General features: G+C 36.9%; 1 protein-coding gene across 1 annotated transcript in view; it reads right to left on the bottom strand.

Moving 5' to 3' along the window:
- The window catches only part of PIK3C2G (phosphatidylinositol-4-phosphate 3-kinase catalytic subunit type 2 gamma), a 385,996-nt gene that overhangs the window by 283,601 nt on the left and 74,667 nt on the right, over positions 1-27,728 (bottom strand). Inside the window, exons 9-12 of the mRNA XM_003816540.5 lie at positions 26,048-26,170; positions 21,252-21,285; positions 17,757-17,952; positions 1,735-1,857 (exon numbers count right to left, since the gene is read on the bottom strand). Of these exons, the coding sequence (XP_003816588.3) occupies positions 1,735-1,857; positions 17,757-17,952; positions 21,252-21,285; positions 26,048-26,170 (476 nt within the window). The remainder of the gene's footprint in view (positions 1-1,734; positions 1,858-17,756; positions 17,953-21,251; positions 21,286-26,047; positions 26,171-27,728) is intronic.

Genomic DNA, 27,728 nt, shown 5'->3' with positions numbered 1-27,728 from the left:
TTAATAACTTTTTAAAGGAGTCATTTGTTACACAAAATTTATTAATTTTCCCAATAACACTTACCGGACTCTTTGTCTGGTGCTGCTTTACCTGCTGTCGACTAAATAAAATTTTTTTTAAAAAAAAAATCTTTGTATTATTCGGTAGGAGCATACAGAAATCTAAACAAACAGTAGGTACTATAAGAGAAATTTACAGGTTAGACCAAGCAAGGGAAGAAAAGATGGACAATTTTGCCCAATGATTCAGGAAGGGTTTATACAGGAGGTAAAAGATGCATCGTGAAAGATAATTATGTGTTTCCCAGATGGGCGAGTGGAATACTGTGTTCCTGACACATGGAGGATCCCTGGCAGAGGCCTGACTTCTCAGTTCATAGTTAGGGTAAATAGATCAGATGCAAAGAATGACTGGTGGACAGTCAAGGGATAGTTAGGGTAAGTAGATAAGATGCAAATGACTGGTGGATAGCAAGAACGGGGAATGGGGTTAATTCTAGAGGTAAAGATGCAGAGATAGGTAGGGGCCACACCACAAAAGGCCTTGTGTGCTTTGCTAAATGATTTGTACTTTGCCTTATAAGAATTGGAGAGCTACTGAAAAATTTTACAAGCAGAGTTGATTCTATGAAAGAAAAAGGGATATTATTATTGAATGTCAAGTCTTTGGTCAAAGGAATAAAGAACCTTACCCAAAGAAGGGGAGATAGAGATTGTCATGCTCCTATAAGAAGGCAGATTTAGTTTGGAATGGGAGGGGCCATGAGGTATGCAAGAATTGAAGGTCACATGCCATGTTTCAGGACACAGTCTCCATTGATTGTGGTAAGAGTAGAATAGATGGTGCTCTCTAACATCATCCTCTTCTACAAATTCTGACACGTATTTATTAATGGAAAAGCATCATACCTGGAGTCAAACTGTCTTCTAAGAAAGCCAGATCATCTGAAAGAGCTGAGGGGAAGTAGGCTGGGGAATTTTCTTCTGCTTGAGGTGGGAAGAATATTGATCTGAGTGAAGCAATAGAGACTGCAGGGAAATGACTGAGAGCAAGCTGGCAGAGCAGTTAGGAAATGCAGCAGTAACCATGGAAAAGCTGTGAATGAGGCTGATGAGCCCCCTGGGGTTCTGAGTAAAGAGAGGGCTTAAGTTGGGTGCGGGGAGCAAAAAAGTGGAGAAAGACAGTGATAATGTTAGGAAGTTACTTTATCTTCTTGACTTAACAAATCTTTACAGAAGAAGGAAGTGGGAGCCAGTCACCCCAAATTAAGCTTACACATCTATAGATGTTTATTGTCTAAAAAACTTGATTGTTTAAATAAATTTGTACTTCAGCTTATGTGAGAAAATTGAGAAAATGGAGATTACCCACGTTATCAGGAGGGTTGTCTTTTCTTTGTTATACCCGGACTCCCTCCACTCCTGCCTCAAAGAGAGCATATTCCTGATATGCACAGTGTGTGAATGATTAATAAGTCTTCTTCTTTTTTCAATTTCCCTTTTTCTCAGTTCAATAATGTGAATTGGACACTTGTCTAGGTTTCTAAATGGACTTTTAATCTGTTGAATTGAACAGTCAGTTATCTATTAGCCCTAGCGTATTTATCATACCACTGAATCAAATCAACTGGCAGCATATTTTTTTTAAATTACATCCTTTGCTTTTTTAAAAAAGGGGGAAAAAGCTGACATTTATTAGATAAATGATCCAGATACAGTAAAGATTAAACTTACGTTTCATTCCAGTTGACCAAGAAAAAAAATAATTTCTTGACTGGAATATTTCTGTAGTTTCTCACTTGGCACAGCTTCTTTCCAGCATATGTAAGCCAACAGGTAAAAGAAAATGCTTTGTAGCTAAAATGAAACAACATCAATTCAATATGCTTAGCGCTTTAAAGAAACTAGCTTTCTATATGGGTCAATTATTTTTGTAGTCAAAAGTCAAATGATAAAGTGATGACTGCTTGCATAAAGCATGCTTTAAAAATTGCTTTAAGAATTTAGGCTGAGTATGTCAAAAAGACAGTGGAATAGGAGGCCCTAAGACCTTCCTTTATTCATGGAGAGAAAAATATGCTGACCGATTCCTTTTGAAAGAAAACCAGAAACCAGTTAAGAGGCTCCTGTATCCCAGGTGAATTCAAAACCAGCCATGTCAAAGTTGGTAGAAAAATTTGTGGCACTCACTTACCAGAGCCTCTTCCCTGGCACAGTGTGGCATGATCAGAAAGAAACTCTCAACTTCTGGCTTCCCACCAAGGAGGGAAAGAGAACACGGGGACGTACATCTAACACTTAGACTTAGCACCTTTGAGGCTACCCAAGGAACTAGCTTTTGTCTTTCCTGGATATAAATGCTGAGAGGAAATGTCACCAGTTTAGGGGCCACTGAAAACAAAGATGATGGTTTTTACTAGCACGTACTTGCTATTGCTTCTCTCCACAACTCAGCAAAGAATGATTTTTTTTAAAAAAACCCAATTTATGGCTTCTCCTTGGGTAGGAAAAGAGTTGATTCGTGTGTCCAACATTCCAGTTTTGGGGCTACTATCAGAAGGACTAGTTTCTGTCTTGTCTGTCTTGGAGCACTGACAGGACCCTGCATACCCTAGATGCCTGGAGACTGTTGAGAACAAAAAAAAAGTTGGGTGGCTTCTTATTGTTCCAGAGGTCCTATGGTACAGTGGACAAAGCCTATATACCTTGTCAGCCACTCCCTGGTCAGGGAAAGTGATGGGGAAGAAAGGAGCATATGTCCAACACTTCAGCTTTTAAAGAGATTGCCTGAGGGACTGGTTTATGTGTTATCCAACTAGAAGCACTGATGGCAGGCAGCATACTTTAGATCCACACTACTGAAAACAAAAAGATCTGATCACCTCACAGAAATTCCAGAGAACCTGCAGTACCACAGACAGACACCAGAAAAAGCAAGAAAACATGAGCTCCACAAGACAGAAACCAGCAAAATCCCTCTAACTGGGAATTTACAAGTACAAGCAGAGTGAAGATGTGCTCATATGAAAGGTTTGGAAGGCACCCAGAATCTCTAGCCAGGCTTATTTTTGAAGCTTTTTTTTTTTTTCAGTGGGAAGCCAGACAGATCATAAGGACTGAGAGAGTTAGCTGTTTTTGCAAATGCACATATCTCAACACAAGGTAATAAGGCACACAAAGAAAGAGGGGATCATGACCTAGCCAAAGAAACAAAGGAACAAAACAAATCAAGTCTAAGAAAATAAAGATGTATAAATTACATGACAAATAATTCAAAATACCCATCATAAAGATACTCAATGAAATATTATGGATGAATAAAATGAGAATATCAACAAAGATATACAAAATATTATAAAAATAACCAAATAGAAATTTTAGAGCTAAAGGATACAATAACTGAGTTGAGAAATTTACTACAGAGATTCTGAAGCAGAATTGATAAAGCAGAGGAGATAATCAGTGAACTTGAAGACAGGTTATTTGAAATTATCCAGCCAGAGAAGCCAAAAATGAAAACAACAACAACAACAACAACAATAACAAAAACCCCACAATGAACTGAAGAAAGCCAAAGAGAATAATGGGCACCATCAAGCAGGCCAATATATCAATGTATCGTTATGGGATTTTCAGAAAGAGAAAAAAAGAAAAAGAAAAAAAGAGGAAAGCTCATTTGAAAAAGTAATGGTGAAAAACTTCCTAAATTTGGGGAAGAAAATGAACATCCAGATTCAGGAAACCCACTGGATGCCAACTATGAAGAAGCCCAAGAAGACCCCACAGGGACATATTAGAATCAAGTCACAAAAGGTCAAAGATGAAAAGACCATTTCACAAGCAGCTACAAAAAGTGACTAATCATGTACAAGAGAAAATTCGTAAGATTATTAGTGTATTTTTCAGCAGAAACTTTGTAAGCCAGAAGGGAGAGAAATAATATATTCAATACGCTGAAAGAAAAACAAAACTGTCACTAAAGAATACCATATTTGATAAAATCATCCTTCAAAAATGATGAAAGAGAAATACTTTATGAGGTGAATAAAAACTGAGGGAGTTCCTCACTACAAGACCTGCTTTGTAAGAAATGCTAAACACTATCCTTCAAATTGAAATGAAACAATGTTATAGAGAAACACAAAAGCATGTAAAACTATAAAACTCACCGGTAAAGGTAAATATATAGACAAATACAGAATACCATAATGGTGCTAAATAAATTACTTTTAACTCTGGTGTAGCATTTAAAAGATAAAAGTACAAAAATAGCTACAACAATAAATTGATATGTAATATAAAAAGATGTAATTTGTAACATCAATAACATAAAGTGTGGTGGGAGGAGAAATAGAAGTACAGAGTTTTCGTATGTGATTGAATTTTAGTTAACAGGTTAAAGAAGGTTGTTATAAATATAAGATATTTTGTATAAGACTCATGGTAAACACAAAATGAAACTTATGGAAGATACACAAAAAACACAAAAAACAAGAAAAAAAATCAAAACATATCATTACGAAAAAAATCAAAGCAAGTCACTACCTCCCCCACAAAAATAACAGCGAACACTAAAAATACACAGCCAGAGAGGAAAAGACAAAGAAGATAGAAGACAGAAAACAATGGACAAAATGGCAATAGTAAGTCCTTTACTATCATTTACTTTAAAAGTAAACAGATTAAATTCCCCAATCAAAAGACATTATCCATTTAACCAACAGCATGGCTAAATGGACAAAAAGTATATAAGATCCAACTAGATGCTACTTACAAAAGACTCAATGTAGATTTAAGGACACAAATAGGCCAAAAATGAAAGGATAAAATGGCTATTCTATGCAAATAGTAACCAAGGGGAGCAGGGGTGGCCATTCTTACACCATGAAAATCAAGTTTAAGTAAAAAACTATAACAAGAAAAAGAGAAGGAGATTATATAATGACAAAAAGGTAAATTGACCAGGAAGATATAAGAATTTTAAATATATCCTTACCCAACATCAGAACACCCAATATATAAAGCAATATCAGAACACCCAACATATAATGCAAACATTGACAGAGCTGAAGGAATAAATAGACAGCAATACAATAATACTAGACATCAATAACCCACTTTTAATAAGTAGAACAACCAGACAGAAGGTAAGTAAACAGAGGATTAGAACAACACTATAGACCAAATGGACCTAACAGATATATACAGAACATTCCACTCAGCAGGAGCAGAATACATATTCTTCTGAAGCAAACAGGAAACACCCTCCAGGCTAGATGACATGTTAGGTCACAAAACAAATCTCAAGAAATTTAAGAAAACTCAAATAATATCAAGTAGCTTTTCTGACCACAGGAGAATGAAATTCAAAGTCAATAGCAGAAAGAAATCTGGAAAATTCACAAATAGGTGGAAATTAAACAACACACTCTGGCAAAACCAACAGTTCAAAGAAGAAATCAAAAGGGCAATTACAAAACATCTCAGAATTGGCAGTGCGTACAGCTTGAGGAGAGCATCTTGCCCAGGTGCAGTGGCTGCCATTGAGATCCCCCTGAGGCCCTTTGCCTTCAGCCTTTTGCCTTCAGCCCTTCAGCACTCCCAGGCTGCAGCTCCTCACCTGTTCAGCTTGCTCACTCGCCCTCCCTTCCCTGTAGCCTGCTGCACCATGGAGTTGGCATTAGTGGCACCAGTGGCAGTTAAGCTGGTCTGCAGCAGCAAGTACCAACATTTATAGAATGAGGAAGAGCCTGAGGAACCTGAGAAGGCTTCAGGTGAGGTTCCTCCACCTTATAGCATCAACTCTGCAGAGAGTATGGTATATTTGACTACACAGATGAGTCTAATTTTCCAAAGCCCCCATTTTACAATGTGGTTGCAAACATTACCAATTTATAATAAAGTCATGAGAATCAAGGCTGAAGCTCTTTCTTTGGTTCCTGGAAGAGATGAGGATTTTGTGGGACAGGATGATTTTGATGACGCTGACCAGCTGAGGATAGGAATTTTTTTTGGTTAACTTTTGTCCTGGCATTCTTCTTAACTGGGTTAAGTTCTTTTCCTGTCTTTTTGCCTCACTGCTTCAGTGACAGAAAGGTATGACACCATTTCAGAATTTGGTCTCTTTCTAATTAAGTGGGTCCTGAGAGTCAAATTTCTAACCTGTTTTCCTTGATACTTTGATGGTCAGCACTGCTGCTGTGAGATGAACCAAATGCTGAGTTAAGGTGCCCGATCCAATGTGATGATCATAAAGTATTAGACATCTTGGGGTTGAAATGATCTCAAACTATCCTTACATTTTAAATGGGTAAGCATCCCAGCTTGCTGGCATAAAGCCAAGTGTGGGATGCAAGTGCCTAGTGGACTACTTCCGGTAAGCAGAACTGGCAAATGTTAGTTTGGTAAATAAACTCAGCCTAAAGTTAGCAGAAGAAAAGAAATAATAAATATGAGAGCAGAAAAAAGTGGAATACAGAATATTAAAAATAGAACTACCATATAATCCAGCAATCCTACTTCTGGGTATTTATCCAAAAGAATTGAATTAAGATCTTGAAGCGCTATCTGAACTCCCATGTTTATTTCAACATTGTTCACAGTAGCCATGATGTAGAAAGAATCTAAATGTTCACCAGTGGGTGAATAGATGAAGAAAACATGGTATATACATACAATGATATATTATTCAACCTTGACAAGGAAGAAAATCCTGTCATACTACAACATGGATAAATATTAAGGACATTATGCTAAATTAAATAAGCCAATCACAGAAACACAAATACTAAATATACCACTTCTTGAAAGCAAAAATTAGAATGTTGGTTACCGGGCACTTGGAGATAGAAAAGGAAGAGGAAGAATTTTAGCCATGCCAGATGAAAAAGGTCTACAGATCTCCCATACAACAATGCACATGTAGTTAACATTACTGTACTTTACAATTAAACTTTTTTAGTAGGGTAGATTTCATTTTCTGTATTTTTACCACAATTTTTAAAAGATTGAAAAAGAAGAAACAATATGCTAATGTTCTGGTAAACATAAATTATTTAGCACTAGATTTTTGTATAAACCTCTAATGTGAAATTCAGCATTGGAGCCAAAGTTTCTAACAATACTTATTCACTTTGCAATTTAAAATTGAATGAGAATTTGTGTGCATTAGATTTTTAAACATTTAATGAACTCATAGGATAACTAACAATAGTGCTAATATTTCGCAGCAGTTCTGGAAAGTACATACTGTGTTTGAATATTTTTAACTTAAATGTAAAACATGTTTGTACACAATATCTGATGAGCTTTCCAACATTAAACACACACACACACACACACACACACCTCCTGACAAAACTATAAAATCTTGTAAAAAATCTTAATAAGTAAAAGCAATATTAATTTAAACTATGATATATGTATATAATAGAAATTCTCTGCAAGTAGCAAATTTTCCCACATATCTAAACAGGAAACAGGTCTTTTAAAATAAAATGTTCTTAACATTGTGAGATATCTTTTTTTAGTTTTTATAGCTGTCATCTCTTGATCTTTTATATGTACTGTTGCCTAACAATTTAATGTGATAATTAGAATGAAAGAGTTTGGTATTGATACAGACAGGAGGCAGGGAAATACTAGACAGAAAAGGGTGGGGTGCCTGGCAAAGCCTCACCCTCAAGCCTGGATCTGAAGCCCAAAGTGAGGACGTGTCTTCCTGTTTTCCCGCTTGAATGTTGCTTTTTGGCCCACCCCCCGCCCCATCCTATAACCATAAAAACCCCAGGCTCCAGTGACAGATGGGCAGCAGAGAAAGAAAGAAGAGAAAAAGCAGCTTGAGGTCAGCAAGAAGCAGCTTGACTTCAGAGGGGCGGCTTGACAGCGGGACCTTTCAGAAGATTTTGGCCAGGGACGGCCAAACTCCAGGAAAAGACCACCTTCCCACTCCGTCTCCTTTCCAGCTCTCCATCCCACTGAGAGCAACTTTCATTGGCAGTGAAATCCCCCACATTTACCATCTTCAATTTGTTCATGTGACCTAATTCTTCCTGGACATCAAACAAGAGCTCAGGATACAGAGGGCTGTCACACTGAGCTGTTAGACACTTAAGCTGTCTGTGGATGGCAAAGCTAAAAGTGTACTGTAACACATGTCCTCTGGGGTGCCAGGGATTGTAGGTACCCCCCAGATGCTGCCACGGGGCCACATGGAGTTCTACTCCTATCAGCACCCAGAAGCACTTGTCCTGGCCCATACACCCAGTCACCAGCGTGCTCCCCCTCCTGTGAGGGGCTGAGAGCTATGGATTGAGTAAATGAGCCAACCCCTTCATGAATCCTGTGAAGGGGTCAAGGGAACTATCCCGTTTCATCAGGGGGCTTGCCCAGGATACTTCAGAAGGGTAAGCAAAATGTGGATTTATCTCTCCTTGTCCTCAGACTTTCCTCTGAGCTATGCCATTTGCAGGGGATAGGATGCAACCTGCCATCTCTCTCTTTCTTTTGGGTAAAAGGAATGTTGGCTCTGTTTCCCTTCCTGGAGGTTTAGTTGTCATGTGGGACTGGAATAAAGTCCTGGGGAAACTGAAGGCCTCTTGCCAAGGCCACTCCTCAGTATTGCCGGAAGGCTGGACCTGTTCCCCAAGTGTCTATCAAGGTGTCAGCCAAGATCCCCAGACTTTTCCTTTGATATCTTTCCTTCCTTCTTTCATGGTTTGAAATGGCTCCTGGCTCTTCTTTTATAATGTTAAGGGTTCTACTACAAACAGCAGCAATGATACTAGGCAGAATGTATGTTTGGTCCAGCCATCAGATATGCAACTCAGAATAATACAATTTCCATATGTTCTTAGAGGTATGACCCCAAACCCCAATGGCCACAGGTGTGTGAATGGGATGGGCAGGTGAATGGTGGTTCCCTTCTCATCCCCTCCCCTCCAGGCTTGGGTGCCTGGGCATGTCCGTAGCATGCATGTGCTGTGCCCAACAGCTAAGTGGGGTGGTGGGAGTTAGCGGTGCATGCTGCCCAGGCCCCAGGGTAGTCTTTGGGGCCAGGGACCCCGTGCAGCCGGCTGGCCGGTGCTCTCTGCATGCCGTCCCCTCCTGCCACAAGCCCATAGACTCTCCTTCCCTGGCAAGGAGTTCAGCCTGGTTGGAACTAGGGGAGAGATACAATGATTAAAGTAACCTATTCGTAGAAAGCAAGAGGTTCTTTCCCTGGACCACCCCCATTTGCCCTTTAAACTGTTTTTGTTCTTTTTTCTTTTCTAAGTGAGAGGTTTCTTTTCTTACCTCAGCACTCTGCTTACGATAGGGAGGCAACAGAAGAGTGAGCCCTGCTGGCTGATAACTGCAAATTTGGCAGGGCCCATTTGGGATTTAATTTAAAAGGACCCTGAAATACCTTTTGTTCCCAACCTGATTCCAAGCTTCAGGTTAAGGCCTTAGGAAGGAAAACCAGATCTGAGGGATCCAAGCAAGGAAACAGGCACAATGTAAATGGGCAGGACCAATTTCTGCTAATTAAGCCTCCACGTCATGGAAGGAGGCCATGCTCCATGGCACAGATAAGGCCTGGGAAACTCAAAGGTTGCTGACAGTAGGGGGAATGAAGGCATGGCATAAGTGAATGTGGACAATTCCTATTCTCTAAGACCTCCCTGCTTCATGGGTGCAGGCTGCAATGGCACCTGTGGGTGGCATCTGTGTAAGGTCACCAGGACTTGAGAATAAGAAGACAGAAGAGAAAGGGGCGATGCCTGCTTCCCCTCCCTCACATCTGAGTTTTTGCTGAAAGAAGGAAGGGAAATGAGGGATGCCTATTTCCTTGTCTTTCAGAATGGGCAACCAACTGTCTCCACCATCACCAGTTTATACTCTTCTGGAGTGCATCCTGAATGACTGCGACTGCTTTGACCCTCCAAATCTGGAGGAAAAATGCCTATTAGCCCTTTGCACAAAGGTTTGGCCAAATTATGAGGACTGGCTTGGCCTCAGGAGGGAACCATTCATTTTGATATCATCTGGCAGTTGGAACTTTTCTGTAAATGCAAGGACAAATTGTCTGAGACCCCATATGTGCAGGCTTTCTTTACCTTGCAGGGCAATCCAGACCTTTGCCAACAGTGTAGGATTGATCCATCCCTCCTATTGGCCATCTCAGGAGAGGCTGCAAGGGGCAGTCTCAGGGAATTAAAGAAACAAACCCCAGAGACACCTCCCACAGGGGAGCCAGCTCCCTTCAGCCCTGCTCCTCCGGGTTCTCCCCATCCTCTCTCCAGCTTGCCGCCTCCTAGAAATACCCTAGACAAGCCCCAGTATCACTCTTGCCCCTCCAACAGATGCCTGTTGAATTTGGCCCCAGTAAGGTCCAGGTCCCCTTCTACCTACAGGACTTGAGGCAAATTAAGGGAGATCTTGGCAAGTTTTCAGATGACCCTGACAGATATAGAGAGGCTTTCCAGAATTTAACCCAAGTATTTGAACTCTCCTAGAAAGACGTTATGTTACTTTTAAAGCAAACCCTGACTAACACTGAGAAGCAGACTGCTCTGCAAGTGATAGAGTGATTTGGTTATGAGCTTTGTATCACATATAGCATCAGGGAAGGTGCTGAACTTTATCCAAATGAAAGATGCAGTATCAATGGATGACCCTGGAATGGATCTCAATGATGAGATGGGAGAACGGAAGAAGAGACACTTACGGGTGTGCATAATGGAGGATTTATATAGGACTTGGACCAAGCCTCTCAACTATACTGAGCTATTCATGAAAGACCAGGGATTTGATGAGAATCCCACTGCCTTTCCGGAAAGGCTGAGAGGCCTTGGCAAAGCACACATCTCTATCTTCTGATTCTGGTGAGGGATAACTAAACATAAAGGATAAATTTATTACTCAGGCAGCCCCTGATATAAGGAGGAAGCTGCAGAAACAGGCCCTGGGAACAGATACTACTTTACAGGACCTCCTGAAAGTGGCCAACTCGGTTTTTACAATAGAGATGGGGGGACACAAGAAAGAGGCAGAAGCTTTAATGGCCACCATGCAAGCCTACAAATCCCAGAATTCTCAAGGTGCACCTGTTGACTGCTACAGATATGGCAAGAATAGCTATCTCTCTTATGAAGTTTAACGGCTCCTACACAAGGTTTAATTTCTTTCACCAAAGTGAAACGGCTTGGGGTACAATGTTGTTAGCATATTTCATTTCTTATTTCTGTAATCTTTGGCACTAGATTCTTTCCTTGTATAATACACATGTTTGACCCATGCATACTTAACCTTGTAAAACTTGGGCTCTTTTTTTTACTCATGTGCCTAGAGGCCATCAAACTCTGAACAGTTAGGCAATTGGAGCCTTGGACAATGGCTCCCTTTTGCTAGGGACGCTTAGGTAGACTTTAGGGAGGAATCTGACTGCCGTTTTCCCCGAAACAATGCCCCCTGTCAGCAGGAAGTAGCTAAGATTGGTCATCTTCCATATTTTAATGGCAGTAAGATGTGCCTCTTCAGAGCGGGGAAGTGATATGGACAGGAGGCAGGAAAATACCAGGCTGAAAAGGGTAGGGTGCCTGGTGAAGCCCCACCCTCAAGCTTGGACCTGTGGCCCAAAGTGAGAACATGCATTCCTGTTTTCCTACTTGAATGTTGCTTTTTAGCCTGTCCCACCCACCATCCTATACCCATAAAAACCCCAGGGTCCACTGGCAGAGGGGTGGCAGAGCAGCTGAGTGGTGGAGTGGCAGACTGGCAGAGCAGCAGAGTGGCAGAGAAGGAAAGAAGAGAAGCAGCAGTCTGACATCGGCAAGATGCAGCTTGACTTCAGAGGGGTGGCTTGACAGCGGGATCTCAAAGAAGAGTTTGGCCAGGAATGGCTGAACTCCAGAAGAAGACTACCTCCCCACTCCATCCCCTTTCTAGCTCTCCATCCTGCTGAGAGCCACCTTCATCAGCAATAAAATCTCCCGCATTTACCATCTTCAATTTGTTCATGTGACCTGATTCTTCCTGGATGCCGAACAACAGCTCGCGATGCAGAGGACTGTCACACTGAGCTGTTAAACACTTAAGTCATCTGCGGATGGCAAAGAGAGCACTGTAACAGATGCCTTCTGGGGATCCAGGGATTTTGAGTACCCCTCCAAGACACTGCCATGGGGCTACACAGAGTTCTACTCCTGCCAGCACCCAGAAGCACTTGTCCTGGCCCCTGCACCCACTCACCTGCATATCCTCCCCTCCCATGAGGGGTTGAGAGCTGTAGGCTGACTAAACAAGCCAACCCCTTCATGAGTCCTGCAGAAGGGTCACGGGAACTGTCCTGTTTCAGAATCAACTCTAGTAACCAGTTAAGGATGAAGTACACTGAAGTATACTCACTTCTGCTGTGGTAAACAGAAGGGACTTTAGAAAGACAACATCTGGAGTTGTCATAGATTAGTTCTAGAACTGTAATTTCTTCATCTGCAAAATGGGTATGATAGTGCTCTTGTGTCACTGGTGTGAGGATTAAATAAAACAGAGTTGGTCCTCTGTATCCCTAGGTTATGCATCCACAGATTCAACCAACCACATATCAGAAATATTTTTGAAATGACAATAAAAATAAAACAAAGGGATATATTGTGAGAATTGCATCATTAGGTGATTTTATTGTTATGCGAACATCCCAGAGTGTACTTGCACAAACCTAGATGGCAAAGCCCACTACACATCTAGGGTATACGGGATAGCCTATTGCTCAAAGGCTACAAACCTGTACAGTATGTTACTGTCTTGAAGACTGTAGGTGGTTGTCAATAATGCCTCACAACACATTTCTCAGAACATAATTCCCCAAGTCATAAGCTATGCATGAGTGTATTTACATAGTTTACATTGCACTAAGTATTATAAGTAATCTATAGAAGATTTACAGTATACAGGATGACGTGCATATGCTATGTACAAATACTATGCCGTTTTATGTAAGGAGCTTCAGCATCTGTGACATTTGTTATCTCCAGGGGTCCTGGCACCAATCCCTTGCAGATAACAAGGGACAACTGTAATGCAGGTAAAGTATTTTTCCCAGTGCAAAACTCATAGAATATGCTCAGTTAATAGTACTATGATGAGGATAAATCAGAGGATATAGGACTTGTTTGTTGTTCTTCTGCCAGAATGCTGGTAGAAGATTTTTCTTCCTCTTTATTATCCTTGATTTTTATAAGCTGGACAAAACAAAGCAAAATGGCATAGAGGAAATGGTGACATGATTGCTATATTAATTTTTAGTCTTTTATGTCTTATTTATAATGTGAGGCTATATTTTTCACTTTAAGAATAGCTTTGACCATATTCCATATGTTTATTATATATTTTTATTACCTTTAAGTTATAATGTTTTCTAACTCCTTGATTAATACAATTAAAAGTATATACTTAAATTTATGAATACATTTATTTTTTATTACTGTTTTCTAAGTTGCATCTCAGAAAGTGGATGAGATCTTTATTATATAGGTTATTGGAAATTTACCTACTATTTAATATTTGGTCACTTAAAATAAATATTCTATATGTGCTTGAGAAGAATTTGTATTTCCAAATTATCTTCTGTAAGTACAATATATATTTATTGGATCAAGCTCATTAATTATATGCTCACTCCTATATTCTTCCTAATTTCTCATTAATGTATTAATTCCTGAGAGAGGAATGCTGGTATCCCCCACTATCATATTGGCCCCATCAAACTCTTTGGATTTCTGTCAATGTTATTACTTTGTTGCATCTTTCTGGTGAATTGAATATTTCAATACCATGTCAGGACTTTATATTTAATGATGCTCTTGATTCAGAGTCCATTATGTTGGTCTTTATGCCAATATTTGGTTGGTATATGCATCAGTATTTATACTGAGAGATTGTGCCTGTTTCCCACACATTCCTTAATGTGCTAATACGATGAGCCAAGTTTATAAATTAGACTTTAGTGACATGAATGGAAGACATAAACTGCACACATGTACCTTTTAATGGCAAAGGTTATGGGACAAGAAACCTCTATATGCCATTTGAATCTTCCCCATAAAAAGGGCATCGTCTTGATGAGAAAGAATTTCAACTTGCCCCTGTGCACACAGTATCCCATAATTGAAAGTACTGTCAAATCATTTTTTGCATAGATATGCTTTATTACATAATATGGATTACTGTACATATTATGCATTTTTGCGTAATTATTTTTGCATTCTATTTATCAAACAATGATACCATACTTTATGAGTGACTTAAGGGATTTTTTAAAAATAATGTTTACTGACTTTTTTATAATCTCATATAACAGTATGATTCTGCTGAACTCTTACTAATTATTACTAACAATCATTTTAACAATTGTCTAGTCAACCACTCTTATACTGCCACTAATTGCTCTGGACTCACTTTCACTGATGCTGGCCCTCTTGACCTCAGGCACTTAGCTTTGCACCTCTATTGTAATATTTTCTTGGCTTCCTTGGAATATCTCCTGGTCTACCTTCCTGTACGGTCATGCTTCTTTATAGTTTTTAGCTCAGCTTACATTTTTGCCCTCAGTAATAACCATGACATGGACTACATATTCCTGCTGTTGAGACCCATGTAACAATTTCACAAACCAAGTATGACACATTTCTCTATTCAAGGGATTTTGTTCAAACATTTTTAACAAATCTTTATCGAGTGCCTATTGCATGCCAGGACATGTTTTGGGTACTAGAGGTTTTTAAAAACTATAGTCCTACATACAAATGTGCATGGTCACATGGACATTGTAAGAGGACTTGGGGGAGAACTAATAATATGCTATTATTAAGATAATGAGCATCATGAAATACATACACAAAACGATAAATTTATCTCATCTTTGAGTGACATAAAGGCACTTGCAATCTATAGAGAGGATAAAGTTAAGTAATTAAATTTTTATTCTATATAATGAGAAATTTAGGATAAATATGAATGAGTTCTTAATCAGTGTAATGAATCAAGGAAAGAATTTGTTTAATCAAATTATTCTAAGTAAGATACATTCTCATTTGTCTTTGATAGCTTGAGTGGGGTATTCCCTGAAGGCATCTGTGGAGTAGATGATAATTCAGTTTCAGATCCTCAGATTTGATAGTGAATGTTTCACTATTTTTTATTGTAGAGTCCTGTACCTTAACAAATTAGTTTCACTTGCTGACATTAATTATGGTCCTTTTGACTAAAGCCATCTAGAAAGTTGTCACTTTGTTATTTTACCCCCTCAATTTGTCAGTACCTATGCTTCTGGAGATACCTCTGGCCTGGTTTCTTCCCAGGTGTCTTGCCTCCAAGATAGCCCCCAATGATTCTGTCTCCTGGTATGTGAACCCTTGTATCATGCTTTCCCACAGGGTACAATATGGCAGAAGTAGTGGTATACCACTTCCAAGAGTAGATTACAAAGATTGTCTCTTCTGTCTCTGGTGTTCCCTTGCTCATGGACTCTCTCTCATTCCTTGGATCATCTGCTCTGGGAAAAGCCAACTCTATGGCCTGAGGACATTTGTTGAAAACTTTGTGGCAAGGAATTGAGGCTCCCACACCTATACACCATGGGGAACTGAGGTCTTTCAATAACCACATCAATACCACCTTAGAAGTGGATTCTTCAGCCCCAGTGAGCTTGAGATGACCGTGGTCTCAGTCAACAGTTTGACTGCAACTCATGGGAAGCCTTAAGCCAGATCCACCCAGCAAAACTGCTTCCCAGATTCTTGAGCCTCAGAATGTGAACTCATCAAAGTTTGTTGTGCTAAACTGCTAAGTTTTGGGGTAATTGGTTATGTATTAATAGATAACTTATATACTTGGTCCCTAGGAAAATCTACAATAAAGATGTAATTTGTCGTGAGGTAAGACATCTTGCTGGAGCCTCTTCCCAAAGAATTTTGACTGGTCCATGGATTCCTTAAGACAGGAATAGCTTCATGTTTTCCCCTGTGTCCAGCCCTTTATAGTTTGTTCCAGTAATGAATGGCTGGGATGATTTTGTTTCCTTCATCAAAGCCCTAATTTATTTATTGATTATAGGAACGTTTGCAGAAAAGCATTATTTTATATTTATAATTATATGTACATATGTACACATCTACCTGTATATAACAATATTAGAAAGTGCTCTATTTTTACTCTGCATGTAGGTACAATGTAGAGACAGAAAAAGGAGAGTTGGTTAGATCATTCATACGCGCACACACACACGTGTAAATGCACACTTTTTTATATTCATATGCATTTTACATTTGTATGCATATGTATATTTACACACATATGTATATATTTTGCATTTTGCATTTACAAACATATGTATATATTTATATATATATTTATCCTTGTCTCTCTACATATAGACACACATATATAAATGCATGCCCTATACATATAGCTTTATCTGTATTTATCTGGCTATAGGGATTTTCCATGGGAATTCAAACTAAGGAGTATTTAGTGATGGTTAGAAAATTAAAAGAAAACATTAATTAGAGTAATAATTTATTTTACTATACATCAGGCCTTTAAAATTTTTCATAAAATTATAAAAGGAAAAAATAAAAATATTATTTTATGGATTCTAAACAAATATGTGTGTAGATAGTGTTTTTTATATACATAGGTAAAATTTCCTCTTTAATTTACTCTGAATATTTATACAGTTTATTTTTAAAAAAATACAGATCAAGATAAAAATTGATTTTTTTTCTTTTTTTTTGAGACAGAGTCTCACTCTGTCCCCCAGGCTGGAGTGCAGTGGCACGATCTCAGTTCACTGCACACTGCAACCTCTGCTTCCTGGTTTCAAGCGATTCTACTGCCTCAGCCTCCAGAGTAGCTGGGATTACAGGCGCACACCACCATGCCCTGCTAATTTTTTGTATTTTAGTAGAGACGGGGTTTCACCATTTTGTCCAGGCTGGTTTTGAACCTCTGACCTGAAGTGATTTGCCCGCCTAGGCCTCCCAAAGTGCTAGGATTACAGGCATGAGCCACTGTGCCCGGCCAAAAGTTGAATGTTTACTGAAATTATTTGTTTCAGTTTTTCCTTGAGATGCTAAATGCAGTAAGTATAATAAATCCATTACCAAATTACTATCTTATCAACTTTAATTATCTCTATATTACTGTAATTATGTTATTGAAGAAAATACTACATAGTAGAGTCAGCTTAAAATCTGATGATATTCCATGCATAATTGTCATTCATTTCTATTGAAACGCAAATAATTCTTGGCTAATTCTCATTTTATCAAGGTACAATTCTTGCAAAATACCACTGAAACCTGGTGGGGATCAGAGTGATTTTTTTTTTCTATTTTTAAAGACTCTCTATCTCTCTGCATGTGCATATGTTTTTGTCTTACTATGTTTTCTTAACTAGCATTAGCCATTTAAACCCAAACATGAAAAAGAAAATTTTAGAGGAGCCACTAAATGGAATTAGTATTTTCTATTTCCATAACGATATATTGGCAATGACAATTATTTAAATATGGGAAATGGAAGAAGAAAGAAAATTAAATATCCATTTTGAATCTAAACATTTAAAATGTGATTTTAAGCATATGGATAAAACTATGCTGATTAATTCCAAAATTTTATGAAATCTTTGCTCCTGCATATAAGAACATGACAAATTGCATTCTACTTAGAAGCTATGTAAAAATGAACGCTTTTGTGAAAAACTCACCACCACTCACCTGTGCACCCAGGTTTCTGGAATGTTGTGTGCTGCATACACTGTGAAGCTGAGGTGGGAAGGAAGCCCGGGATTTAGATAGGAAATGCATCTAGGTACATTTACAGGCTGAAAATCTGCATAAAAGCTGTTACAATAGACATTGATTAGCTGGTAGATGGATGTGGATAGTTCAGTTGTTACCTTCTCTATCAAGCCTAGAAAGGAAGAGATAGAGATCAAGTCACTAAGAAGGGCCATATTTATCATAGGCCATCAATTACAGCTTTGAAATATCATATAATAAAATTTAAATAATTTTAATTAAAGTGACCCTTTACCAATTGAAGATAATTAACTATCTGTACCTCTGAATGCAACCTGGTTTAGTTGCTGCTAGATTAGATATCAATAAGCTTTCTGATCTTCAGCTGCAGAAATCTTGGAAGCATGGCCTTTTCATCACAATTTGGAATTTAAAAAATTATTAATTTGACATTCTGATCAACTGTAATTTGCAATAATTTTTGTTCTGATTTGTGATTGTTTAAAATTAATTTTCAGACAAGGAATATAGATGGCTTATAAGTACATCAAACAAATTCCATCTAAAGAATTAATCATAATAAATTTGATGATGCTATCATGTTTACTATTAACTGAACACTAATCATATACAATGTGTTGATATTAAAAAGAGAATGAAAATAGTACAAGGCTAGGATTTAAAACCAGCTTGAAATGAAAGATTTATGATGTTTACTGTATCTCTTCAAGATTAAAGACTTTCTTGAGTTTTGCCATTAGTTATTTAGAAGGAGTCTACTGGTTATTCCTAAAAGTGACTTGTCATGAAAGAAGAAAAATGAAAAATTACTAGGTATAGGGGCTAATAGTTTTCCTCTGGCAGCTAAGTAGAAATCGAGAGCAAGTAAGCACATCATCAGAAATTGTGTTCTTAAGATCTGCTGTGATGATTCCATGTGCTAAGTTAGTCGATACAGTTGTTTATTCAAACACATGCAATTCTTTATAAGTTGTTTTTAAAACATGCAATTCCCTATATAGTAGTTCAGTCTTAACAGTACTTTCGCTTTCCACAGTTTCAGTTACCTTAAGTAAACTTAAGTAAAAAAAAATTAAAAGAAAATTCTAGAAATAAACAACTTATAAGTTGAAAAAGCATGAATTGCCTTTTGTTTCTAGTTGTTTGGAAATGAAAATAGTGCAAAGAGCTAGATATTTCCTTTGATAATCTACAGTATTTCAGCACACAGGCAGTTGGATGCTTCAGGAAAGGGGCCAGCTTGACATGGAGCTTCCTCCCACATCCTGTCTGTGCCTCAGTACGTCTGTCTATAATTAAACATTTTTGTTGTTTAACACATGCTATTTTTCACTTAGTTATTCATAAATTTATACAAAATACATAAGGTAGATTAATTTTCATTATTTGTTATATTTCTTAAATTGTGCCCTCTGTTGAAACAGTCTGGGGGGGACAAGCAGAGGAAAAAAAAAAACCTGTAATTAAAATTCTCTGAGAAGTCAGCAGTAGCAATTAATGAAGCAGAAGAGTAAAGCAGTGTAAAAATAGTCTTAAAAGAGGCCTCATCAAACTCTGGAGGCCAACCAACAGAGATTCTGCTGAACAGCAGGAGGCAGAGCATTATAAATTTATGGAAACATCTTGTTTCTTTATCTCCAAATTGTACTTTTGGTATACTGAAGCAGGAAGCACAAACTCCTTTTCAAGAATTCCCAACATTGTGCAAGTGAACACACATCTAAAATAAATCATAAATTTGATTTATTAATTTAAGCTTTAGCGTATATTTTGGGGGAAACTTAGTCATTTGGTTAATTACTTAAACTCTACTTTTTGCTTTTCATGCAGAAACATGGTTCTCGGATAAAATTTGCTACTTTGAGTTTGCATAGAGATGTATGCTTATGCATTATGTTTTACTTCCTGAACTCTGGATGCAGACTACATTTCAAATAACATCATCAAAACATATTAAGAACCCAAGACACAGGGCTTGGTGGTGAAATATGGTGGGAAAAGTGTTTATTGCACCTAATTTTACTCTGGAAAAGAGTTATAGTGCCATGAAATAAAGAGGCAAGGACAATCTATGTGCAATTTAGACTCAATTAAAATCTATCACGATTTATTATAGAATATAAGTCTCCAGGAACATTTCTGTACAGTTTTGTGGGATCTCATATTCCAGTCCCCTGAGGAATATGGGGGAGGAGACCTCATTACAACATTCCTGATAGAAAGGGAGAATCATTTTCATACAGACACGCCTGCAGCTCGCTCACTCCACATACGATTCTTAGATTCTGTTAGCACACTTAGATTCTGTTAGCAATACTGTCAGGAAGTGTCCATTCCTTCCCTCCCTCTATGGTGTTCTGGAGTTTTATGAACACCTAGAATAGGGTTTTTGTACTTGCACAAGTTTCTTTATACCCTCCGCCACCCTATTTTCCTTTTTGATGTGAGACGGGGGTGTTCCTCAAACTTAATTGAGTGTCTTCTTTTGAGTGGTGGGAATTAGAGTTGAGAGGATATACCTTTGTACGTGACTCTTTACTGAAACAGTTAAGGGTGTGGAGGGCAGGTTAGGTTTTCATTTGCTTTCCAGTGGATTTTTCTGAATCCAGGGGTTATTTGAACATCCGAGGGGCAGACAGTTTTCTTGCAGATACTCAGAGTATTCCTGTGCCAAGTACCATCTACAACCAAGAACGATCCTGACCAGATCCTGCACATTAAATCCTATTATATTATTTATGCATATTAGGATAACAGGATCAAAGAGTTTAATCTAGAATCACAGACTCTGAAAGCAGAGTCTTTGATTCAAAACCAGTTGAGATTTGAGTTGGGAGAGTTGAAATTCAAAACCAGTTCTGCCTGATTCCAAAAGTCAGACTCTACTCCGTCCCACGCAATCTCACACCTACTGTTTTCTATAGAGGCAAAGTCCTCCCGTGGCTTGCAATTTTATAGACTCGAAGCCTCTGTAAACACTAATTATTCCAGAACCAAATCCTCCTACCTGTTATATTAGCTTGGTCTTTCAAATAGAGCTGGAATTCAAATTTGAAGTGGATGACCTTGCAGACAGACATCTACTACTTTTCTAATTTTTCTTACATCAAAATATAATTAAGTAAATGGTAAAATTTTCAATGTCTTGGAGTGGTTATAAGATATTTTCAGTATTATAATTTTTATAGATCTTTTTATTTTTCTCATTATTTTTAAAATATCAGGCTAAAAGTTTAGAGAGTGCAGATTTTTATTCCCTTGCAGAATAATCACTTCCATTAATAAAAGGAATTTTAGAAAAGCATCTTTCTCCTCAAAAAGCTCGTGTGTGTGTGTGTGTGTGTTGTGTGTTACCACAGTATTTGCATAAAAAAGTTGAAAAAAGTATTTTGGATTCTGTAACTTATTTTTTTCTTTATTCCAAAATACTTGAGTACATGTATGTTTTACCTTTTGCTGAAGTCTCTGAACTTTGATAAAAATTCTGGAAAAAAATGTAAAATTATACTTGTTATTCGCACAACAAATTCACAAAATAATCAAATAGTAATGTCCAAAATCTAAACATTATAATTTCTTTGTCATGGTAAAACAACAAAATATTTCTTGGCATCATATATCAATTTGCTTATTAAACAGGATGAATTTAAATTGTATGATGAAATAAAAACTTTCTAAATATTGTAATAAGCAACGTAGGTTATGTATTTTTTTAAAAAGAAATTACCACAATAGATTGTCTAAGCTCAATCCTCCTTACATAACAGTGACTGATTTTTTGATAAAAGTGCATTTCTAATTCTCTCTGTATGCCGTGTCCAGCTCTTATTCCTAGCAGTTATTCAGCAAGCTTTGGACAGCACCAAAAACAAGACTGAATTGAAGTGGACAAAATCAGTACAGATTCACTAAATAGTTTTCTTTCTTTTTTTCTTCTTAGGGAATTTTTAAAAATCTGATAGTCTAACACTTGAAAAAATAAAATATCTTGAGTCATATCTTAAATAAAAAATACAATCTGAAATTCTATTTTTTTGGTTTTCATTTTCATTATTCTTTAAATTCATGCCCATTAGTGTGGTGGCCTTCCTTATTTATTTATTTTTATCCTTGTTAGAAGCCTAGAATTACTTTGGTGGCTTAGGATTTGCTGGTTGTAACTAAACTATCATGAAAACTGTATAAGGTGATTTATAGACATCCTAAAAAATGGTTTCAGCCCAAAAGGAAATACAATTTTTAATAAGATCCATTTTAATTAACATTAAAATTTTTTAAATTTATAAACTCAAAATTTAAAAAAGTAAAAATAAAAACATAAAATTTCAAGTCTTGCATTTAAGGAAATACAATTAGTTAAAAGCCAGGTTTCTCAAACAAACAAATTAGAGAATAATTGTTTTTCCATAACAAAAAAATTGTTACAGTATTCCTTTAGAGAGAGAACATTTTGATCATGTTTAAAATGTCATTACATTTATATGCAACTTTTTAATTAAAAGCATCATTTGCATGAACCTTTTCAGAAGCATTTCTATTAGGCAAAATATTTCATTAGAGTATAGTATCAGTCGCTACTCTTAACAACTACATATAAGATCCCCACTCTATCCATGTGGGTGAGACGATTAAAAATGTTAGCCTGATTTAACTAAAATTCAATTTATTTAGAAATATAGACTTGTATTAGAAAATCACCATGACATCCACCTACACCATGATGTGCAAGACCATATTTTCACTTCGTGGTTCGCCTATTATGTAAGCATTTAATGGAAATTAAATTATGTGAGTTCTGGAATATAATTTGAAGGATGCAAATTGTTTCCAGTGCTGGGTCAGAGAATAAAATAGAGTACAAGTATGTTTGTCATATAATTCTTCATCTTGCCAAAACTTACATTTAATAAACACCTAATGACTTCCCTGTATGGCAGGAAATAGTTCTTTGCATGTTGACCAAAAATGCAGCCAAGAAAAAGAAAAGCTTCTTAAATTTCACAGTTTGTTGGCAGAAGACCTGAATTTGTCATTTCTTCAATCTTAAGTTCATGGTGGGTGGATAGACTGCTTTGGCATTGTTAACTGTAGCTGGTTACTGCACAAATTCCGTAAAATGTACTTACTATGTGTGCCAGTATTCTTACATAGGTGGGCTCACATTTAAAATGGGATGGAAAAAGAGATGAACAAAAGTATAAATGCAACTGATGTAGAATAAATGAGCTTTCAGCAGTCTGCTCAAAATAAGTAGGACCCAGTTTTTACGGAATATTGAACTATTTTGTCTATTGACATATATTAAATAAAACTCCTTATTTTCAACTCCTTTTTTAATTTCTATGCATGAAAATCATTTTAGTCTTATCAAAATATAGGATAAATATTTAGACATTACGAGTTTAAAAGTTTCAAAGAAATATCACACAAAATTTTGTGTTTATACTAGTACATAAGGAAAGTGAAATGTGAAGATGAGTTTTTCTTGAGTATTATAATTGTTTATGGCTTTCCTATGAAATACCCAATTCCTTTGTGAAGAATTCTTTTAGCTTCATATATTGTAAGTTTGATATTTCTGAAAATTGTCATTTTTATTCTCTTAAGGAGTTTCAGAAAATGAGTGTTTTGAAGATAAAACTTTTTATAACCAGCAATACTTTAACATCCTTTGAAATGCTTCATCCTAAAATTATATTTTCCTCGTTGTTTGGTCAGTTGTTTGCCAATTCGTTAAGAGCTGGACATAAAAGTCGAAGAATAATCAAATAGTCTTAACAGATGGGAAGACATGTCGACATCCACACATCTGGTTTCCTCCTCTGGCAATGGTTCATATTTGTCAGGAGGCTGGCTGTAATCGATGGCCATGAGATGACAAGGGCCAACCTTCCTGGTGCTTGTGTGAATTAAAGCCTTCATATTGGCCTTGTGGGAAAGATTCTCCAGAACTAGCACCAGCACCATCCTTAATACCTCCATTAACAGCAATGATCTCATTTAAGCTACACTGTCATCAGGGCCCTTTATTAACATTGTTTCCCATACAAGAACTCAGGAAATTATTTTATTTTTCTGTTTTAAACATGAGGAAAATTAAAACTCCAAAAAGTGAATTAGTTTTCCACAGGATGTTTAGATAGAAACTGGTAGATCTTAGTATCTGCATTATCTTATCTCATGTATTTTATCAGCTCTTGGAGCTTGTAATGTTTCTAAAATGTGACAATTTAAGAGTAATAACTGCTTGTTCAAAGTTAATTCTCACTACCTTGTTATACTGACTTAACATCACCAATTAGAAAGCCCTTTTTCAGCATCATATAATTGCCAAGTTTATAAGCTCATCAAAATAGTTGTTTTCAAAACATACTGATGAAATGCTTTTTAAGACTCTGATACAAGCTTGTCCCACCTGCGGCCTGTGGACCACATGTGGCCCAGGATGACATTGAATGTGGCCCAACACAAATATCACAAATATGTAAACTTCCTTAAAACATTATGAGATTTTTTTTTTTTTAGCCTATCAGCTATTGTTAGCGTTAGTGTATTTTATGTGTGGCCCAAGACAATTCTTCCAACATGGCCCAGGGAAGCCAAAAGATTGAACACCCTGCTGTAGTATATTTTTTTCACTCTGAAGCAGAATAGAAAAATATGATTATATTATATGTGATCAAATCAGATTGTTTTACCTTGTTGTTATTTGTAAAGGCACTAGGTCTTAATAGCTACATACAAAAACAGTTTTGGAGACTACATAGTTATTCCATTTCCTTCTATAATTGGAAAGTAAAAGAGAAGGTGTTTCCTTATTAAGAAAAATTTAGGGAAATAAACACAAATCTATCTTCGATATTTAATTTCTGGATTTATTGTTTACATTATTTAAATTTTGATTTCTTTAGTGCTTTGCATTTTAGCTTTTCAGCAATGTTTATCTTTAAAATATTTTTGTGGCATACCTCCGTGACTCATCAAAATCTTCATTGTCATTGTTCATGTAAAGAACGTATTTAAATTTCTATATTCATTTTTTTACTGTCTAATCACACAAAACTTTGGATTAAATATGACCTAGAAAGCCCAACATTAAGAAACTACTGAATTTTCATACCCACTTATCTATTTGAAACAATAAGCAGTAAGCATGACTATTTCTGTTTGGTAATATGATTATCTACATTGTAAATCAATCTTTTGAAAATTTCAAGATTGGCATATTCAAAAGTAGTAGAATCTCTCTTCTTTACCATGCAGATAGAAAATTTATGTATTCACTCTATCTTAGAAAGTTTCACATACACTGTAATGTGTGTAGAGTCCTAGGTTCAAATCTGTATTTTGCCACTTATTAATTCTCTCTACACACACACACTGTAAGTGTTGAGTTTTCATAGTGAAATGAACATTAAAATACCAACTTTATGACATTGCTGTGAGCATCTATTGAGATAAAATAAAAATTAAATTCAGTGAGGTGATGCATATGTCAAACTATTTTATACATTACAATGGACTAGCAAATACTAGTTATTATCATCATATCTTTCTGCTTTATCATCTGCTAAACTAATAATAAGATAAATGAATTTATTGTAACCAGATGTCGTAATATTTTTCTTGGAAAATAATCACTTACAGGTGTACATCAGATTTCTGAGAATTCAAAAGAAAATCACATAATGCCTATTTTTTAAGCCCACCAAATCATGATGTGGGATCCATAGAAAGTCACACAGAAATCATGGAGGCAGTGTGCACTGCAAAATTCGCAAAAAATACCACAAAAATTGATTTTTTCTTTTTTATAAATATGCTTATCCATACAAACATGACACTTATGCCTGTATACACTCGTATACGTGAGAACCATTAACAATCTATACAAACACTTACATGTGAATATTATATAATTACGTTCATTTAGATAGGATTGTAGGATTGATTTCAGTATCACCTGAAGTTATAAGGTGGTTACAAACTTCAAAGGTGTAATCAATGTCCTTATAGTTTAATCAGATCTATTTGGCATAATAGACTCAAGCTGCCAATACTCCCAAACAATTGAAATAGACTGTTTGGCTGCATGCGCGCGCACGCGCGCGCACACACACACACACACACAGATACACACAAACATACACACAGAAATATAGTTGTTAGTAAAAAGTCTTCCACTCTCCTTAATTAAGTATTGAACTCAGGTTTAAAACTACTGTGTAATAAATGAATATACTTACCTCTGCTTTTCTCTGAAGAATTAGACTTAGTTCATTTACTGCATCTGTAATTTGTTTGGTTTCCACACACCCTAGAACACTGCATATTTTTTTAACTTCTTCAATAATATTATCCACGTTTTCCTGTAGATAACAAGATTCACATCTTACAATCTGTTGAAATAAATGAGGGGACGTTAGTTTATCCTCAAACTTCTTCTTTTACCATGAGGAGCAAGTGGAATAAAATACGCTTGTTTGCTTTCACACAAAAAGAAAGTTCTCAAGATTCTGGTTATCCTGTGACTGGGGCTTTAATTTTCATTGAGCAAGTGTTCAAAATTAGAACTGACTTAACACTAACTTACTAACTTAGCTCTAATTTCACATTACTTGAAACGAAATGGGAGCGAGAGGTATAAGGAGAGGAAGTGGTAAGGAAGAGGGAGAGGAAAGGAGAGAAAGAGAGGGAGGAAGAAGTGTGGGGAAAGCAGGGAAACTCAGCCTTAGACAAAGTCTGTGGTTTCCACAAAACACTATGAAAAAAAAGTTATGATGGCCGACCCCAGGAGAGTTTCAAAATACACCTATTGTTTGGAATCAGTGTATAGTTGGGCAAACTTACTAGAAAATCGGAACAAACTCTGGACAGCCAGTTGTGGTGTTAAGGTGTTTGATAATCATCTGATTGCACTATCCTTGAAGTGACTGATTTTTCAAAAAAATCGCTGATGACAAATGTAATCTACTGATATAGTTTGGATGTTTGTCCTCTCCAAATCTCATGTTGAAATATAAGCCCCAATGTTGGAAGTGAAGCCTGGTGGGAGGCGTTGGGTCACAGGGGCGGATCCCTCTTGAATGGCTTGGTGCTGTCCTTGCAGTAGTCAGTGAGTTCTCACAAAATGTGGTTGTTTAAAATTGTGCAGCACATCCCGCCTCCCTCTGCTCCAGCTCTCGCCGTGTGAGACACCTGATTTCCCTTCACCTTCTGCTATGATTGCAAGCTTCTTGAGGCCCTCACCAGAAGCAGATGCTGGCACCACACTTCTTGTATTGTCTGCAGAACCATGAGCCAATTCAACCTCTTTTCTTTATAAATTACTCAGACTCAGGTATTTCTTTATAGCAACACAAAAATGGCCCAATACACCTACAGCAATGACAAATTCTTAAAATCAACAATGCAGGCTGGCCTTAAGCTAGATAGCGATTTTATGGTCACCATTCTAAGAACTTTTCATTAGCCGTTCTGTATCTCAGATTTACACGTTCTTAAATAAGCATTTATTTTAAAAAATCTTCTCTGTTTTGACCTTATTCTTTTCCATGTTTTTCCATTAACTATAGTGAGAAATCTCTCTTTTCATTGATTCTGTGTGAAGCATGTTTCACTCTACAATGTTTTTATATTCTTTGTCTTTATCGTTAACAATTGTGGTTTTTCAGAAAACATCAGTTTTGTCACCAGCACCACCGTCCTTCCAATGGAGAATTACAATAGTTTATTTCAAGAAGAGATGGAACAGAGTTTTTCCTTTTATTTTCACACAAAGATATGTGTTCACAGCATAAAAAATTTTTAATTCTCCTTATTCTAGGGTATTTTCTTAACAAAGTGTCAGTACAAAGACACAATGCAAGTTTTATATAATGGGATAATACTTTGCTTCTTTTGTGGAAAAATAGCCAGTATCTCTGA

Source organism: Pan paniscus, chromosome 10 (assembly GCF_029289425.2).
Source record: "Pan paniscus chromosome 10, NHGRI_mPanPan1-v2.0_pri, whole genome shotgun sequence".
Taxonomy (NCBI): domain Eukaryota; kingdom Metazoa; phylum Chordata; class Mammalia; order Primates; family Hominidae; genus Pan; species Pan paniscus.
This window is presented reverse-complemented; position numbering and strand designations above follow the sequence as displayed.